This window comes from Diorhabda carinulata, chromosome 5, assembly GCF_026250575.1.
Source record: "Diorhabda carinulata isolate Delta chromosome 5, icDioCari1.1, whole genome shotgun sequence".
In the NCBI taxonomy this organism is placed as follows: Eukaryota; Metazoa; Arthropoda; class Insecta; order Coleoptera; family Chrysomelidae; genus Diorhabda; species Diorhabda carinulata.
Genome location: NC_079464.1, coordinates 16,698,142 through 16,718,943, shown reverse-complemented (window position 1 = coordinate 16,718,943; position 20,802 = coordinate 16,698,142). Strand labels below are relative to the sequence as shown.

The following is a 20,802-nucleotide window of genomic DNA, read 5'->3' as shown; positions in this document are numbered from 1 at the left end:
GGCAGAAATAGTGAATCTACAACTCAACGAAGACAAATCGAAGTTCATGATAATGACAATACCACAAAGAAAAAGAGCAATGAGAAATTTGTCAATACAACTGAACGAAGAAAAGCCAATATGCTTAGAACAAGTTCAAAGATATGTATGTCACATTCCAAACGATTGGCTCTACCCATCTTTTATAATGATTCCTAAGATATCAAAAGCGGTAAAATGCAAAGATCATCGACTGATTAGTCTATTGAGTAATATGCTCAAGCTATTCCTCCGTATCCTTCACACAAGGATGTTCAGAAAGTTAGAAGAACTAAGTGAAGTGACCCAGTTGGGTTTTAAAAGCGCTATGGCTATACGCGAAGCAGTTTTCTGCCTAAATACCCTCGTTCATGCATGTATTGACCAACGAAAAGACGTTTACATCACATTTATCGATTTAACGAGAAGGCGTTTGATACCGTCAATCATGACACTTTGATAAAAACGCTGCAGAGGGCCAGCATGAACAGCAGAGATATATTATTAAAAGCCTCTACTGAAAGCAGAAAGCACGGGTTAGGCTGAATCAGACAATCAACAAAGAAGACTTCAAAGTTTTAAGTTTTGTCTCCTATGCTGTTCAACCTCCATGCAGAGAATGTCTTTGCCGAGGCTCTTGAGGGCTCTGATTATGGCGTTAAAGTTAATGGTAAAGGTATAGAATAGTCATAGAATTTTACTGTCCGGCATGGAAACATGGATTTTAAAGATATCGTCCATCAATAAACTAGAAGCTTTCGAAATGTGGATCCTTCGAAGAATGTTGCGTATACCATGGACAGACAGAGTGAGGAACGAGGATGTACTAAGAAGAGCGGGGACTGAGAGAGAGTTGTTCAACTTGATCAAGATACGAAAGGTTGAATACTTGGGTCACGTTCTTAGAGGAGAACGAGAAAGATATACAAGTCCCACTGGACTGGCATAAGTAACATCGGTGAGCTGTGTCATTCCGCTATAAATAGATGTCTTTTGATCATAAGATAATCGCCAACGCACAGTAGGTGCAAGGAAGTAGAACTAAGCAAAATATTAAGATCCAAAAGAATATGGGGGCTGGGTCACAAACAAAAGAATGTTAGATTTTAGAGCAACAAAAAAAATAATGGACAAAGAACAAGGCGGTACAAGGGAAAAAGGAAGACCGAGGAAAATATGGTACCCAGTGTGATGGAAGACCTAAGAGAGAGAGAGAGGGAGAGAGAGGAATTCAGTATTATGGAGAAGAGAAGATCGAGGATCCGCCCTGCAAGTGCTCCGTCTATACGGAGAAATGACGGCAAATGCCTTGAGGACTCTATGGGAATTAGATTTTAGACCAAAAACTTCAAATTTGAATTAACAGCAACAGTAATTGTACCATGTTTTTCCCTAAATCAAATCTATTCGGGGTGAAAAATGAATTAAATGCAACTTTAATATATTTTTGAAACTATTTTTCTCCTGATTTGGATTATATAAGTATACGAGGACAGTTTGATTAAATAATGTCTTTTCAATACAAAAGTTATTTTATTGTATAAAATATGTAATTTTTGAACATAACATCCTTTTAACTCTATAAACTTAGTACAGCGAGTTTCTAATTTTTCCAAACAATCCAATTTTCCATAAAAATTAATGCGAGTACCATCTAGAAGAACCGGGGAGGATTAATTGAGGGTGTAATTTATATGTATACCTAAAGGAATCGATGGATATTTCAAACGAATAATTTATTTTGATGCTATCAAACACTTTGTTTTATTCAAATTCTAAGTTGGAAAATTCTCAATGAAATACTATATTTTTATTACGTTATTCTGACAGCGAAGATCATCTTGTATGCACATGAGACAGTAGTTCGTGAAGGGAAAAAGAAAAAGGGCGTCAGCTGTTGCGATAGCGTCGGATGAAAACGATTTAGTGTAGACTAATGACGGAAATCGATCATTATTCAACGAACAGCCACTTTTATTTTTTTTTTGTTTTAATATTTTTAAACACGGAACTCCTACAGACTGTCTCCAAAACATAACGTCTACGTAAAACTGATATCATTAATCAACTATAAAAAGTTCTAACCTTTGAATATTTGAACATTTCGTCATAGATACTTTAAATTATAAAATAATAATTAGAAACGAATTAATAGGATAATAATTCATCAATTACAACGTAAATCTCTTGGTGTTCTTTTGAAAGGTCAGTAGACATTTTGGGAAACTTGCATGTTCTGTATTTTTACATTACTCTTGTAGCTCATGTTTGTTATCATTTTAACAAGCAAGGAAGACTCTTGCTATTGCATCATGGCCGTCACTAACCAAGTCTAACACTTTTCTCTCCAGCATTACGACTTTCATACAATAATAGTGTCAGCAAATCGATAAAGTTGCAAGTGCGCATGTTTTGGATGAAAAATACTGCACCTTGCACTGTACTGTTACGAACAAGTTCGCAAAATGTTTCCCTAGGCCGGCCCTGACTAGCTACCATGGAATTTTAAAAATACGATGAATTCACGCGGCGCTTTTCGAGCGGCGTCTTTTACATTTTTTATAAACGCCAGAGCTCGTTTTATGTTTATTTGTATATAATTTTTACTAGTAGCAGGCGGTTTATTTACAGTATTTCTTCTAAATAATTTCTAGGAATGTCTATTTATTACTTTCTTTTTGTTCTAGAACATTGTAGAATTTTATTTGGGTATATAAATGATTTTTGTAAACGCAGTTAGTTTAGAAGAACGAATTAGTAAAAGTAATAACATACATTTTTTAAGTGATATTTATAAGTAAATTATTTCAAGTATCTAGTGTAATGTGTAGTGTATAGTTAAATTAATTTTAAACAAAACAAAATTAATTTTAAATAAACAAAAAAAACGTTTTAGTACTGTACGTTTAAATGCTTTATGTCAAATGACCACAAGTTGACTCTAATTTAATTGAATTTTCTTTCACGTTGTGTTGCTCCATGTAATCCGGCCTTAAGTATGAGAATTAAATATTTCATGTTCTGAGATGAATCTAGATTTTGCGTATTTTAAAACGATCAACGGTATTCCTATATTCAGATGAGTTATCAATAGTTTTGCACAATACTGCAAACAAAGAAAATATGCGAACAATAGCGGATCAGTAATGGTATATGGTAGCAATGATATGGAGTTGTTGGATACACTCCAACCCACATGCCAATCTCCTCCAACTTCTTTATAGAAATGTGTTGATTCGAGTGATAAAAAATAAAGATACGGTCCGTAAAAAAGACAATTTCTTTAAGTTCTAAAAACCTCTACAGTCCTCACTCACATGGTTATCATTAAAAGGGGTTACCTTATGGCTTAGAATTTCCAGAAGGACAAATGTATTTGTCATATTGACATTTTTTTTGCCTAATCCTGACTTTCTTTTAATCGAAATACCTGTCTCGACATATATCGTAAATTGTTTGTTTGGCTATCAAAACACTTAATAGATACTTCAAATCCTTCAGATCTTGATTTTGTTGAGAAATTTGGCAATTATTTCACGTCGTTCGTTTTCTTCTTTTCCATATTAGACTTCTAACAGAGACGTTATGTTTGAAAACTTTTTTGCTAAGCTCTATTCTTTTTAGTTAAAACGTCTTACCTACATTTCTTTTTATTTTATATTTATATTATATATATATATATATATATATAAATTTCTTAGACCTTTTGATATATTAATGCTTATAAATGTTCTTGAATTTAGCTCTCTTCTGTTTTAAAATTGATAAAGTCTGATTGAAGTTTAAATATCTTGAGGACCAAAAATTCTTAAAAAAGAGAATTTTTAGAAATGGTTCACATTCATAAGAACGAAAAAGCTATAAATGATAAATAACATCTAAATAATTTAAGTAAAATTTATAGCTCTATTTTGTGAATTCTAATAAATTTAATATATCTGAGATGTGGAAACCAAGGAAAAATTAATTTTTCTTATTGGAACAAAGTTCTAAATTGATTTTATCCTTATTTTGATATTTATGATGAAGGTGATCTATAGATCAATATAAGTAAGCAAATTGTCAGTGTCAATATCATATTTTGATAGACAAAGAAAAGTCGAAACGTGAACGTATTTAAATTATTTTTTTCTATTTGTTATAAAAATTGGGTTATTTTTTGCACTTTTCCAATTCCTAATAGTGATTTTAATATTTCCATATAATTATATTTCTTTGAAAATAAGTAAATTTTCTTGTTTTGTAGTATTTCTTTCAGTTATCTTGAAGTCAATATAATTAATTTTTATCAATTATTTTATTATTATTTATATTAATATTTTTATATATATTAATATTATATATTAATTATTTTTTATCAATATCAATTTATTTAAGAAAATCATCATGTCCAAAATGAATAAGAAGCTTACAGCACCAGAAAATCAGATGCGGTTCAATAGAAGTTACGATAAACAGATATCAGTAAGTGTAGTAAAGAAACGCTTACAAATAGCTGAAAAATTGGTTAGGTTCGTCGCGGATGTTCAGAAAAAATGCACCCATATACTACAACTCCAACTGTTAAACATAAAGGTGGCTGTATGATGGTGTGGGAGTGTTTTTCATATGCTCTCTACAGAGGAGATCTGTACTTATTTAAGGAACCCTGGACAGAAATGGTTACCATTACATATTAAAAACGCATGTTAACCCTTCTGTGATGCACCTAATTTGTCATGGGTATGTGTTTCAGCAAAATAATGACCTAAAGTACAAATCTAAGTTTCGACTCAACTTTTTAAAAAATAAAGAAGATAGTTGTGAATTAGAAATAATGAAATGGCCTTCACAATCTCCAGATTTAAATACAATAGAAATATTGTGGGATGAGCTGGATCGTAAATTAGAAAATTTAATCTCACTTCTTTGGGCGATCTTTGGAAGGCTCTTAAAACGTCTTGGAATAATATACATGTAGTTAAAAATGAGTGGTGGTCAGAGGTAGTTTCTTTGATGAAAAGAAACTGTAGCAGTATAAGATGAAAGAGACAAAATATATTCATTGTTTTAATCGTAGAATGTTATCTTTTTATATTTTTAAAATAAAACTTGATTCAAATTGATCCTAACTCTGTCTGCTTTCCTCCAACAATACTTCTTAGTATTCTTCTCTCTCAGATTTCCAATTTCTGTTTAGTTTTATTCGTCATTATCCAGGTTTCACAGGACTGCTTGATTTTTAGATACTCCATCCAATGAAGGTTGGCATTACAATTATTGAAATCGATATAATAAAAACTGAATATATGAACAGTGAATTTGTTACAAATTTGTCAATTGCTTGTTACATATTTCAGTTCTGTTTCCTGCTTTATAATCGTCCGTGTACTATTTGATGGCATTTTTGTTAATTTTTTTTTAATCCCACTTACTTCTACAGCTGAGTATTGAGGTAATTTTTTCTCAAAGCTAAACTTTTTTGGTATTTCTTGAGGCATGTTTACTTCTACCACTACACCAATACTAACAATTACACTGTCTGACGCGAGTTTCGATAACGAAGTTATCATCTTCACAGACCCAAAGTAAACTGTGTGCATGTAAAAATAATGTGTTATACATCTTGTACAATCGTTTAAGATATCATAAGTTTATCAATGTCGATTATTAAATGGTTGTACTCACGTTTCGTATTTCCTCTGTAGCAAATCCAAAATTTTCGGTAATACCAAAACACAGAGATCCAAGTTCCATAACGAGCTACGAAAAATATAATATGAAATCGAAATGTTATGAAATGTTTTAATTTCACTTTACTTACTATTTAGTATTAATGACACCTAAAACGTCTACCAAAACTGCTATATCGCCCATCGCTAATGCCGATTCTACAGCTGTCTTCATATCTCTACTCCTATATTGATTTAAGACCAATTTCAAACTTCTCAGCCTTGTATTTATAATATCCATTACGGGCTCATGGCTACGCATAATCACGCCTAAAACTTCAGCTTCCGACATATCTGGCATTTGTTGTTGGAAACCTAATGCATTGTAGTTTTTCTTGAACAAAAAAATATACATATATTATAAAAGTGCAAATTTTGTTTTAATTTGCACCACGACATTAATAAGGGTTCTAATGATGGATGAAAAAGTCTACTTGGAGGTATAAAAAATAGAAATACAGTTCAAGAAGTGGTAAGAAACAAGAGAAACCTTGACATCACAAGAGCATCTGATTATGTGTATGAACTACTAAAAAATATTTTAGGCTATTGAATCAAGTAGCCTCATAAAGATTGTATGCTTGCATATGTGCAACCTGGGCCATGGAGTCATGTCCAACAGCTGCACAAGTAGTGATTCTAAATCTCCCGCCTCCCTACATATTACATAAAAAAACCATCACTTAAAATGTTCAGAGACGGAATCATCAAAGCAAAACCGTCCTTAAATAATCACCAGACCTGAGACATGCCTCAGGATGATGTGTTGAAAAAGTTAAGCTCAATTCTAAGCTGTAGAAGTAAGTGGGATCAAAACTCCATACAAGAAATTAACAGAAATGCCATCAAATAGTACACGGACGCCTTAAAGCCGCCTTAAAGCAGCAAACAGAACTGGAATATGAGTGTAAGGGATCAAAAGCTAGTACTCTGAAAGCCTGGCAACAAACCAATCATTTTTCAAGCAGAAATTTATCCAATTTAAAAATATATCCAGTTCAATCTAGAGAGGAACTATGTCAAACAGAAGATCATCATCCTGTCCGATAACCAAACAGCTATTCGAGCTTTAAGCTATAATATCATAAAATCCAAACTCGTTTGGGATTGCTTGGAAAAATTAATCAAGGTAGGTAAGAAAAATATAGGTACCCTGCAATGGATTCCGGGGTACATCGAAGTGAAGGGAAACTAAATAACTGATAGACGTAGAGGCAAGCAAACCCTGCATGGTACCTGAACCCTTTTTTGGTATCAGTTACAGAACAATAAGTAAATATGAGCAAACCCAATTATTGGGACAACTTACAGGGGCTTAGACAGGTAAAGACTCTCCTGGAAAAGAACAATTGGAGAAGATGTCTCTGCCTAAGTAAGAATAACCTATGAGTTTTAATAGGAATCCTATCGGGGCACTGTCGCCTCAATGGACATTTGAAGATGATAGAGTTAGTAGATAATGCAGCATTCAGATTCTGTTGCACAGAGGACGAAACCTCTATCCACATCCTCTCAAAGTGCGGGGCACTACGTAACTCTAGAGAATTACAAAAATTTTTAAAAGAAGTCTTAGAAGCTGCAGAAGAATGTTGTAAGACAACGAAAATTGTGAACAGAAACATAAAAAAACACACTGGTGGACAGAAAAAATAAAAAAGGCAGTCAAATACAAAAAGGGGGACATAGAAAGTCATAACAAATACATGCTAGGAAAAACAAAGGTGACGAAATGATTGAGGAAGAAAAGAAAATACATGGAAAGACTTTGGGCTGAAACATCATACAGAGGCAATCCAAAGCTTTGTTATGACATATAAGGAAACAGTGGAGAAATAAAAATATAACCCTGAATAATATAACAGAAAAAAGATGCATAGTAATCACGAAGGTAGACCAAGTTATGGAAATGTGGCAAAAATACTTCGAGAAGCTCCTGAATAGTCAAGACGAGACTGACAAAACATAAATCTGGAAAAGAAAATCACATTAGAAGATATAAAAACAGCAGGAAGTGAAGCTCAAAAATGTAAGACACCAGCTTTCCTTGCTGGAGGAGTTCGCAGATCCAATAGAATCAACAGCAGAAAATGTGAAACCATTTGATTAAACTTTGAAAAAAAAAATAATGGAAAGAATTTGGAGAAAAATATATCAATATGAATAAATTAATAAGAGGTGGAGAAAAAAAAACAAATTCAATGCAAAAATATTTATATGACAAAACAACTATTTAATTAAAAAAAGTTGTACTGGCTGGGCACCACTTAAGGCAAATAAAAGAAAAAAAGAGATGATACTTAGATGAAAACATTACAAAAAATAATGGCCAGAAAAATGGGATAATAATTCTTAATGGTAAAGTACAAATATTTTCATGATGTTATATTCAAATTATTATATATTTACCGGTAAGAATTCGTCTAAATCCAAACCGACCGGTCTATCTAGCGACACGGGTATAAACATATCTCGATCCTCAACGATACGCTCTTCATAATTTGCACTTACTGAACTGACGTATATGTCAACTTGAGGTAAAGTCGTGGATTTTACGACCGCACTCCTGGCACTATTGACATTAGGTATTTTTGAAACATTAGGAACACTGGTTGAATTACGACTAGGTTTTGAGAAGGAGTTCTTCCGAAACGACGTTCTCGATGATTGTGAACCTAAAAAATAAATTATGTTCAAAAGCTTTGACAAAATTTAAATGAACAATTAATTAAATTTTATGTAAGATACAGTGATAAAACCTAATTACTAATCCAAAACATGAATTTTTTAGATTTAGACAAAAGCATTTTACCTCGTGTAAGTGTAGTTTTCTTTTCATAAATCTTTCTATAAATTCTAAAAAGTAGAGAAAACGATAACAATGTCTATAATTAAACTAACCCTTATTTATATTTGCTTCTGATACACTATGTTTTATATTAGTGCTTGTCTTGGGTGGTTTTTCTGGTACATCTTTACAGCTACTTTGCCTTTGTAAGACGAATTTAGCTGCTTGCTTCGTTTTGTTGATATTTGGCAATATGTTTTCTCTATTATCTTTCTGCTTCCTATTTTCATAAACCTGCAACGGAATTATAACACAAGTTAGCACCAAATTTATGGTTTTCGTTTTTTTTTTAGTCAATATAAATTGATGTAACACCCTCTAGCTCTTATTATTTCCTCACACAATTATGGTATTCTCTTTAACAATTTTCACAAATAATTTAATTCCTTTAGTTTTTCAGGATATTCGAAAGATGTGAAGTGGAAACCGATCAGGTACTGGACAGAACGTACTACATTTTCCTTTAATATTTTGTATATTGTTTTTTCAAAATCCCTTCAATTTTTACCAGGTTTCCAGTGGCTCTTCATTTACAACATGACAAATCAAACATATTTGGATTTGAGAACTACATCGATATTTTCGGGGACTGACACAGAAACTGACCCTCCCGATGGGTCATCATCTTCAATGGAAAAATTTTACACTGACACTTCTAATAAGTTATTCTTCGTTGCCATGATAACGCAATATTTTGTTTATGCATGGAACTTGGTCTAAGCTAACTAGATATCAATACATCCTTGATCCCAGATAAATTTCTGGATAACTATAGGAATGAAAGCCAAAATAACAAAAAAATTTTAAAAATCAATGATTAAACATGCGAGATATGTCAAAAAGAAATGAATTTTGCCAACCCTGTTAAACATAGTAATTAAATTGGATAATGAGAAAAATGGAGAATATCGGAAATAAACTGGAATTTATTTGAAAAACTGGAGAAACTTGAATTCTCTGATGATATATGTCTATTAACAAAGATCTGTGGCAGTTACAGCCATTCCACATTATGGACTTTCTAAAGAGAGTGGGATTAGCAGATCAGTTGTAAACACTGGGATCCACAGTATCGCAGCAAGAAAGGGGGACACAATAGATCCCTTGGGTCGCATACATGACACCTCAATATCCACATACATACCTACAAAAACAAATAGAAATCACATGCAAGATAAAACTAACAGGATATATAATAACACAGCAAAAACAATACAGAAAGCACCATCTACTTAGAAAGAAGAGAATAGAACAAGTTAAAAATTGCATGGATAGGATAGATACAGCGGAAACCAGTAACAAACATAATCAGACAAGCATTAAATTATAATACAACAGGCAAAAGAAAAAGACGCAGACCTCTACGAACATGGAGAAAAGATATTGAAAAGTAACTGCAGCAAATACATTTAACATTAAAGAGGCTACGAAAATAGCCAAAAAGAGATGGAAATGGAAAGCCCTCGTCAACAGAATTGGACGGAACCCACTAAACGACCTTATGTGATTAATAAATTTTGATGGAACTTTATGGCAAGCTACACCCCTCTTTTCAAATGTATTGAAAAAACGATCGTAATCTTTTTTTTGTGTTTGGCACAGTTTTGGAAAATAGATACAAATATTAATCAACAGCCATACTTTGACAAAATAATTTATTTTACTGGAAGTAAATAGTGCTCCTTTCAAGCAATTTTTGAAGTAGATCCTTCAATCTGTAATTACTATTCAAATTCTATTCAGTATAAATAAACAAAAGATTAGTAAAATTGAATAGATTGTTTCGATACATTTGAAAAGAGGTGTAGCTTAGAACTTTTCAAATTCCACTAATTTATATATAATAGGATATGGGGGACTTTTTAATGGCACTATATATTAATAAAAAGTAACCCAATACAACATAGTGATTACTAGCAACAACAATCCTATTCATAGTAAGAAATTAAATTTTATGTAAATGAAATACTCACCTGATCTAAATTTGACTTGGATCTAGAGTAGTGATTAACAGTTAGTTGCATGTTAGAATTTTTATAATTGTTGATATCATTATCTAATGAGAGAGCTTCTAAACTTTCTGTTATAATGTTTCCCAAAATTTGTGGTTCTGAAAAAAAACATCCAATTAATTTGAAATTAAAAAAAAATATATGAAGTGTTAAAAATAACACTGGCAATGTTGTGTGTACTGGTCTGCGCTGGACCATTAGACTCTAGACTTCGAAGTACATTCAAACACACATGAAGAACAGTTAAAAGCCATAATAGTTGAAGATTGCTACCAAAAATGACAATAGCCATTTCGTAGGTGTATAGCTTCCCAAGAGGGCTACTTTGAAGGTAATAACATTGTTGTTCGAATATATAAAAGCTGTGGTAAATGAAAAATCAGTCTCATTACTTTTACTCATTACTGTATTTTTATTTGAATTTTTTAAATTGAAATAAAAAACTGTGTAAACTTGCTGTGTGATGTATATAATAAATAAAATAATGGCCCCGGAACGCTGCCCTGAGATATCACAGACTTCATCAGGAATGTGCCTGAAGCCTCACCATTAATTCCGGTTCTGAACTGTCGGCTTTATTAATTGAAGGTAATGTTTTGTTTTGAAAAGAAAACATCCGTACCACACCTTATCAAATGCTTGGCTTATGTCAAGAAAAACTGATGTGCAACATTTTTTCTTCGAGGGATCTGTTGATCATATGTACAATTCTGTGGCATAGTTTATGAGTGGAGTGTGAATGGTGGAAACCAAATTGGTAATGCGAAATTACATTTGAAATGGGACTCATTCTGTATATCAGGATTTTTCTAAGAATTTTCGATATAATCGACCAAATACTAATGGGTCCGTAAAAAGTTACATGATTTGGGTTTTTACCTAGCTTGGGCACTGCTATATTGTCGGCTACTTTTAGTTGTTTGGGTCATGACTGAAGAGTAAATACACCATTAAATGAGTAGTTTATCATTATGAGAGTTCTTTCAGCATTTTGCGCTTACTTTATTAGGTTCTGGCTTTTTTTTGTCATTTAAACAGGTTACTTCTTCTTTAATTTGCTTAGAAGTGATCGGATCTGTCAATTATATAGCGAGTTAGGTATTCCATTATTTCTTGATGATCATTAGGTGTAAAAACTTTATCAAGGTGTTCTGCAAGTAAACCAGCCTTCTCTTTATTGCTCTCGGGGAAGGGTCTTGGAGTAAGCGATTGTTTTCGAAATGGGGGTTTACTTTTAGTGGTTGTTAGTGGTTAGAGCTGGGAGGAGAAAATATACTACGGTATGTGAAAGCACAAAGACTAAATTGGGCAGGTCACTTCATGAGAACAAAACCTACAGAAATAGTTAGGAGGATAACACAATGGATACCTCTATGGCCAAGGGACAGGAGCAAACCAAGGAATACCTGGAAAAGAAGATACCAGAATCCTAGATATAGTAGACTGGAAAATCAAATTAAAAAAACAGAGAATAGTTGGGGTTGGTCAGATTCTATGGCTTGAGAATATATATTTCGCGAATATTTTACTTTGGACTGATGAAATCTAATTACTAATCCAAAACTTACTTTATATTATCTAACGTAATTCACATATCTAAAATTGATTTTGAAGCAAGGAAAAAGTAAATAGACTTAATTATATTCAACGACTCAAGCATCTCATCAAGTGCGCCTCGAAAGTCAACATCTCTTGATTAATATCGTAAGGAATACAAATATTTCAGGAATTCTCTGTAGTCTCTAGCTTTTTTAGAACGAAATTTGAACTTGTGTATTTATTCTGAATTTTTTAACAGGTGAATAGCTCTAGAATTTTTAAATGGCATCTCAAAAAAATTAATGATACACATTTTCATGATTGTCACGCTTTATTTTGAGAAAACTCTATAGAGATCAGTTTTGCAAAGCTTTATATGTATGCCTAGTATTTGTGGATATAATTAGGATTTTTGAATCAATATCTGACTAATATTGATTCGTTATTAGAATCGAACATTGAATTAAGGTGCTTATTAGAAAATTTGATCAATACATAATATTTTTTTAATTTTTAACCTAAAGATAACAGTTTCAGGCAGCCAATCTTGTATGAAACAGAAAAATAAGTTATCCAGGTTCTTTCCATAACTTACCCAGAGTTTCGTCTTTTTCCGGTTCCTGGAAGGGTTCTGGTTCGGGAGGTGGTGTTCTTTGTACTGGAATACAAAGTTAATTTAGATTCAACGCGAAATTTAGCTTTAAAAGCAACAATTTTTTCAAGAAACTTATCTGAGTCAATAGAATACATGATTTCTGAATTTGGTACAATAGATCATCAATATCTTACTATATATTTTTCGATGTCAAAAAGCAAAACATGAGTTTTCAGAATTTCCCCTAGCAAACGACAAAGAACAATATAATTTGTATAGATACGTCACTGGAAGCATAATACTTTCAAATAGTAGATACTGTGCCATCAGATTTTGTTTGAGACTTTAGCATAGTTCAGCAGAAACTTTTCCTAAATTTTAGCAGGCCCGAGGAGGAAATGTTTTGTTGAAAAACCCAGATGCTTCAGTGGTCTACTTGTCTATTTAGATCGTCGATTGACAAACAGAATGATTGAGTAGCATCTGAATTTCAGTCACATCAGATTTTGATTAATAGCCCAGTCGATGGAGGCAATTTTTCATCAAAAGAATAAGGTTAAAGCACTTCAAAGTATACTAATTGATTTAAGAAAAACTTCAGAGGTCTATCAATTTCCCAATATAAAAAAATTCGAGAACCATTCTGATTTTCAGAATTTCCCATTATTGCAGTCTGTGATGAAGATATAAGAAAAAAAAATCCCACGTTGTAGGGTAAAGTTTTTTCGATAGAAAGGTTCCTTCCACTTTTTTTAAAGCTATAGTTTTCTCGGGAAAAATTCGTAAAATTATCAAGTTGTTTTTCTTAGCCAACCAAGCTTATAAATATCTCATATATAGATGCCAAACATTTGAAAATTTTGAAAAATTTCTAATATTCCGCAAAATTTTTAAATAAGTTTTTTTTAATTGATTGTAAGCAATAGGAAAAAAATCAATACATATTGAAATTTCCTCTTATTATATGATAAAATATAGAAAAATCATCTAGAATCTACATCTTCATCAATGTCAATATCGGAATCTGATTTTTCATTCTCAGATTCATCGTCAATTGACTCATTTGAGAGTTGGGGAAAATTTTTTCAATTATCAGGGTCACAAGTTATACAATCCGAGAAACATAGTAGCTGCCGCGCCGGATGCCCTAATTCTATACTAACTTTTTAGAATTTTTTCCTAACAAAACGTTTGCTTTTACACAAAAGTGTAGGAGACCTTTTTTATCGAGAAAAACTTACCCTACAACGTAGTATTTTTTATTTTCTTCTATCTAATGATTATCGAATTTTTTTTACTTTGAGAAGTCGATAGAACTCTGAAGTTTTTCTTATATCGATAAGCCTACTTTAAAGTACTTGTAAAAAAATTAGCCTTTTTGCTTATAACTTGTACATCTGGCCTCCAGCATATGGGTTGTAATAACATGGAGATGAGGAAGATCCGCACAATTTCAATAAACGACATGTTAGCCAATAAAAACATTTCTGTAGCTCTTGAATCTTCTAACTCACCTGACGTGAGTCCTACTGACTTTCCTTTTCCCTAAATTGAAAACTCATCCGAGAAGATAGGAGATTAGGAGACAATCAAACAGTTGTAACTAAGAGAGTAATTTTTTCCACACCTTGTGAATAATGAAAACGTTTAATGATGATTCGAAAAATAAAAAGAAATCATGTAATAGTCAGATGAAAACTTAGTCTATCAATCTTCTAAGGTGAAAATTACAACGGCAAATTGCGAATGTTTTAACATATAAATGACTTATGTTTTATGCAAGAAGAAGACTTTTGGATTCTCTCTTTTTAAAATTGTTTTCTGTTTTAATATTTTTGTATTTGCATAACCAAACTGATGATTTTTTTCTTTTTCATGTTTTGTTGAATCTGTGGCATTTTTTGACTCTTTATTCTTTATTCCAGGTATTGGCTTGAGTGGCCAATATTTGTAGCTTCACAAGGAATTTCATAAACATCACTTTCATTATAGAAATACAAAAATTATTAAAACAGAAAACAATTTAAAAAGTTTCTTAATAATATTTACAAAAATTACAGTACTCACATCCTCTGCCTCTGAAAATTTCGTTGTAATCCTTTACATTCGTAATATCTGCCGTAGATTCTTCTTCGGGATCGGTTCCAGAAGTGCTTTCTTCAATTGTTTTTACATCTAATATTCTACTTTTCAAACTAGGCGGTCGTTCAGCTTTGGAAAAACTTTTTCTTATGCTTTGATTAGGCATAAACGGACCCGTCTGCGTATCGAGAACTGATGATATGCTGAAAGGCTTGCATTTTTTTAAATCTACTACATATACTTGAACGTTGGTTAAATGAAAAGATGCGCCAATCTGCAAAATGTCAAAAAATAGAATAAATTGTCAAGAAACTTTCGGTGGTAGGCCTCAGTTGCCTAGTTGGTTTTTTAATGTTATAATTTAAGCGCCAAAAAATGGGCTTAACACAAGTAGAGGAATTATTGATAACAAACGTTGATTCTGGTATCATAGCTGGCTCTAAATATAATAATGATGTCGCCAAGAAATTATTTCTGCTGAGTGAACACTTTCAATGTTATTGAGTAAATGTTATTTATTTCTTGGAAGGAATTGGTATGCCACCAATTATCTGACACATTTTGTGTTGATCGTTCACTACGCTGTTTAGAAAATGTATCAACTTTAAAAACTAAGGCTAGAAGAAGCATGGAAATAATCCACAGAAATATTGTATCGAGAATATGATGAAATTTGATGGAAAATGATGATAAAAGGAAAAAATGATAACATCTTATGGTGGACACAAGAAATAAGAGTAATAGTTAAAACGTGAAAAGCAACAATGGAGAATTACATTGAAAATTAAAGAAAGAAACAGGCATAGAAAGCTATGAGAAATAAAGTCAAGGAGGAAATTGAAATAACAAAGAAAATACTGGGAAACAATAAAAAAGGAGATTTTGGAATAAAATCAGAGCGATACGAGGAAGGGAAAGGGATGAAATAAGGAGAAATATAGGATATTTTTAAACAGAAATCCACAGATAGGGAAACATCACAAGACCAAAGAAAACTTGAAAATAACAAGTAACACAGAAAATAAAGAGGGAGAAAATAAAAAAAACAATACGACAAATGATTGAAGTTGCAGATATGGAAGAGAATTTTCAAAAAGAAAGAAACATGACAAGAAGAGAAGAATTGGACGACGAAGGAGAATTGTATGACAATAGGAGGGGAAGAAACGATATCACAGAAAAAGCAAAAGCATTAAGGGGATCAAAATAATAAAAATTTTGGATGGAAAGAAGAAATTGAGTAGGACCCAAGAAAACTTGGCTAGAACAACTAGCAGAGAAAGGAGGAAGAAAGGGAAATACTACGAATAAAGTAGCAAAGGGTCGGATAGAGTGGAGAAATGTATAAAGCACAATAAAAAACTAAAATCTCAATACTGTGACGCTCCAAAGGGCAAAAATTGTTCGAGAAAAGTTGAATTTAGAATTATGAGTTCCCAGAAATATCTAAATAAAAGTTGTGATTCAGCCTATTAAACCTAAACTACTTTTAGAAACATATTCAGTTTTCTCATCGAATATTTATCATATCAACTTACCAACTGATTAGAAGCAACAGAAATATCCGTAACTCTTCCCCAATAAACGGGCACCGAATCATACAAACGGTTTGGCTCCCAACCAACCACTTTCAAATAATCCCTCGTACCAGCAAAAAGACATTCGCCATCGGGATTAAAGGTCAAACATCTTACAGCTCCTACGTCACTTTCCGTCGATACCAAATTGAAGTTTTCCAAATCGAAGAAATTTACGGATCTGTCGATGCTTCCGCTGGCCAAAAGGAATTCGTGGGGGTGGAATTCCACGCACGTTAACGGATTCATGTGATCTTTGAATTCTTTAAGAACTCGACTGACTCGTAGATCCCAAATTTTTAGCGTGGAATCTTCACCGCCGGTCGCTATCCATTGTCCGTCGGGACTGAATTTGACGCTGTTCACCGTACCTTCAATTTATTAATTGCAATAACATATTGTAACTATTTTTATTTAAAGAAAAAGACAATAGTTCAGAAAAATTCATTGGTTCACATATATAAAGTTCGCTTTTTACTGATAGAGCGTTGCTTTATTTTTTGAATAACTTTTGTCACGTGTTACTGGTCACATTGACGTAACTTTAAATACAAGTAGTGCAAGTGTCAGAATTGGTATAAAAATTTCCGTTCTAGAGATTTTTCAATCAAATATGAGCAATGTTCCAGTCGGTCTAGTGAAGTTGATGATGATGAAATTAAAGTCATAATTGTACCTCACGAACTGAAAGAAATTCTTTTATCACAAAGAATCGTCATTTGCGGCGATATGCATCTTAAACGAAATGAAACCGATCCTTTCTTGAAAAGAATCATCACTGGTGATGAAAAATGAAGCAGAACAACAAAGCGATCAATTTTGATGTTTTCTGTCAACAATTAACAAAACTGGATGAAGGAATCAAAGAAAAACGGTCATTTTGTCAAATCCGAAAGGTTTAGTGTTCTACTATGATAATGCAAGGCCTCACACATCTTTGGCAACTCGTGAGAAACTATTGGAGCTTGGCTGGAAAGTGATACCACACCTCCTTACAGCCCTGATCTGGCACAATCTGATTATCATGTATTTCGAAGTTTGCAGAATTCTTTGAATGGTCAAACTTTCACAACGTACCTGGTACAATTTTTGCTAATAAGGATCAGAAATTTTTTGAGCGCGGAATCATGAAGCTGGAAAAAAGATAGCAAAAGGTCATTGAATAATATGGAAGATATATAATTGGTTAAAAAATATTCTTTCGTTAAAAATAAGTGTTTATTTTATAATACAAAACCAAAATTACTTTGTCGCCAACTCAAAAGAAATACAGAAGAGAAGTTAATAGACAGCTAATAGTTTTTCATTTGAAAAAAATTCAAAGATGAAGCTAATTATTTTATTGGATAAGGAAAGATCTTACACAGTAAAAGGATGCAAGCAAATGTACAGCAACAATGACAATTAATAGAAGTGCCAAAAATGTCACCATGCAGGACTGTATTTCTCCAATGAGTTTCTTCGAAACTCCCACGCAATTTGATTTAAAATTATTTGGATCCAAACAAAAACAATTCCCTTGGAGGATGTCACAACTTGTCGGGTAAACGGTTAAGGTAATTTTTTCTATGAAGGTTGGATTTTAGAAATGTATGATAAGTATTTTTTCAAATCTTATCTAGAATATTGGGTCAAACTGTGTCAAGGGCCTATGCAATGTCAATAAATGCTCCGACAAGGTATTTCTTATCTTATCTTACAAGGATTGGCGAATATATTTGCAAACACGATGTGTTTGTTTATTAATTGATTGTTATGATCTAAAATTGAATTGGTTGTTGAGTAGTATAAGTTTAACAATTAAAAGCAAATTTTATAATACTTTCGCCGGGATTTGGATCAAGCTCAAAGGTTTGTAGAGAAATTTTTCGGTTTGTTTCCGAAATTTGTGACAGCTTGGCACATAATTTAAATTTTTGGAACAAAGTTATGAACAAGAGCAACCTTTTTTTGTATACCTACCCTTATGTCCGTTGTAAGTAAAAAGTACCCCTTTTTTTCGGGTATCCCACATTTTAATACTGCTATCGGCACTTCCAGAGACCAAAAAGTCTCCATAAGGATGAAAATCTATACATTTTATTGCATATTTGTGACCATTTAATGTCCTAAAATATTAAATAAGGTTAATTAATTTTGTATTCAAAAATTTCTTGATGGAATTGGGATTTTGGAAAGATAGGGAACAGGTATACAACAAAATTGGATAAATATGTAATAATAGAAAAATTGGAGAAGTTGAAAAATATCTTCAATCGCTTATAGGATATGTTGAAAAGGTAACCTAACTTTATAATATTTCGATTTCTCTCAAAAATGTTTCTTTTTAAATTGTTACTTCTTGGATCTTTTAGTTGGTAAAATTGAATAAGAGGCCAATGAAATAGTCCAAAAATCGTTAGATTAAGTTAATGATTGGACTAACAGCTTCAACCATAGAGAGGGTCTTAAAAAACAAAAATATTAAGATATTCATGTACCAGCAGGGTATATATACATCTGTAGATCTGCAAGGAAAAAACCGCGTCCATACGAGGTAAAATATCTAAACTACCAATTCTTTAAGAAGTTTGATGAGATTCAATTTTATAAAAGCATTCACTCTGCTTGATCTACAGGAAATCATAAGGTAACAGATATAAGAGCTCTTCGCTACACTCCAAATGGTGATATTTATTACAAACTTAGATTCCCAGATAAGTGGCAAATATTACCACTACTCTACAAAATTTATACAATAGCAGGCCAAAATTTCCGCGAGAAAGTTCGAAGACCTACAATGCTTAAAAAATACCCTACCTGAAGATTAACGCACTAACTACGATATGATTAGAACAAATAAAGTGATGATAACAAAAAATTAATTGGTATTAAGTAAAAGAAGAATAGTAATACCAATTTTTAACTTACTATTTTATGAAAAGAGGATTTAAGATATTTATGTTGTTTTTTGTTCCACTTTTTGATTTTTGATTAAAATATTGATTAGTTTCATAAATAATTAGCCAAATATGTTACTGTGTTGATAATAAAAAATAAATAGACTGATAAACTAAATAATTAAAATTATTTTACTTGAAATCTTTAGAAAAACCTGCCAATTCCGGAAAATAAAGCGATTGCTCCCAAAAAAAACCTGATTAGTCATAAAAACACTTATAATTTATTAACAATAAAAATTTACTATGTAATTAGTTACTAATAATGTAGAATATCCAAAAATACACGAACTATATTTTTTTGGACTTAAAATTGCAGAACTCAAATTTATTAAGTTTTATTTTTCTACTGTAAATTTGAGTTAAAGTGAGTCAGCAGGTTTACACTTTTCGCCGACGATATCATCAAATTAATTGCTTAAATAACAAGATGTCAATGTTGGAAAGTTCAGCGTGATTTATTAATTCAAAAGAGAGTACACATATTATTGCCCCCTATCGATTAATTCGTACCAAATTGTCGACGTAAAGCTTGCATTTTCAATAAATCTTGCTGTTGCGTTCTTGTCAAATGATAAAAATAACGTGAAAAAATAAATTAATTGACACTGAAGCATTAGACATGTATTTTTGATGAAATTATAATGTACATTAAATATTTATTCAATAAGATAAATTATTCTAAGAAATTTCGAAAAATATATTCTCTTCCAGGATTTGAGCATATTTCAATGGATCTCTTTTGAAGGCAGAGGTAAACTAACGACATAAAATGAGCACCACAACAGAGCCGCCTACGTTCGGCGCGCGGTGATCGAGGCTTGTCGCCACGAGCTGCAACGTTGATAAAACGCTTAATTGTCAATCGCGATTACAGCCAAACGCCGGACCCTTACTAATATCAAAGTATACCAATTTGTAGAGTGAGGTTCAAAGAACTAGAACGATTTTTAATATTTAAAACATGTTCAGTTGGTCAAAAGTTATTAACATTGAAAGTTAATAAAAATCGTCAATTTTTCGACTCTCGAAAATTAATATTAAATATGTATTATACGAAAAAATGAGGAGAGACCTTATCTTTTTAAAATGGGCCATATTTGAATTAAAAAAAATGTCCGAACCGCAAAAACCATTTGTTCATAATTTGCTTAAACAATTGCAATTTGGACAAAACGTACCAGTTTTTCGCAAAAACGCCGGGCATATTTGGATTCAGTGGTTCATAATAGACTAGAATACCACTGTTTTATCTTCAGCCCTATGATTACACATGGCAGCATTGACCGTTCCCGGACTATGAATTTTAACTCGGAACCACTATAAATCCAGCGAAATTTCAAGTTTGTTTAGAGTTATTCAATACAAACCAAACGGCCCCTTTGAGCAATGTGACATTTTTATCATCTGCCGTATAGTCATGAAAAAGAAATTCTACTAGGTAAGTAACTAAGATAAATTAAATAAACGTTATTTTATGTATA

The 20,802-nt window shown here is 32.2% G+C and overlaps 1 protein-coding gene across 5 annotated transcripts in view; it reads right to left on the bottom strand.

The window, feature by feature from the left end:
- The window catches only part of LOC130894647 (katanin p80 WD40 repeat-containing subunit B1), a 168,822-nt gene that overhangs the window by 130,798 nt on the left and 17,222 nt on the right, over positions 1-20,802 (bottom strand). For all 5 annotated transcript variants that reach the window (XR_009059358.1, XM_057801585.1, XM_057801587.1 and 2 more), the window contains exons 3-11: positions 18,342-18,487; positions 16,341-16,750; positions 14,788-15,076; positions 12,721-12,783; positions 10,548-10,684; positions 8,628-8,808; positions 8,136-8,401; positions 5,822-6,063; positions 5,686-5,760 (exon numbers count right to left, since the gene is read on the bottom strand). Coding sequence is in view for 4 of the 5 variants with exons in the window: in XM_057801585.1 (XP_057657568.1) it covers positions 5,686-5,760; positions 5,822-6,063; positions 8,136-8,401; positions 8,628-8,808; positions 10,548-10,684; positions 12,721-12,783; positions 14,788-15,076; positions 16,341-16,750; positions 18,342-18,487 (1,809 nt within the window). In the remaining variant the exon portion in view is untranslated. The remainder of the gene's footprint in view (positions 1-5,685; positions 5,761-5,821; positions 6,064-8,135; positions 8,402-8,627; positions 8,809-10,547; positions 10,685-12,720; positions 12,784-14,787; positions 15,077-16,340; positions 16,751-18,341; positions 18,488-20,802) is intronic.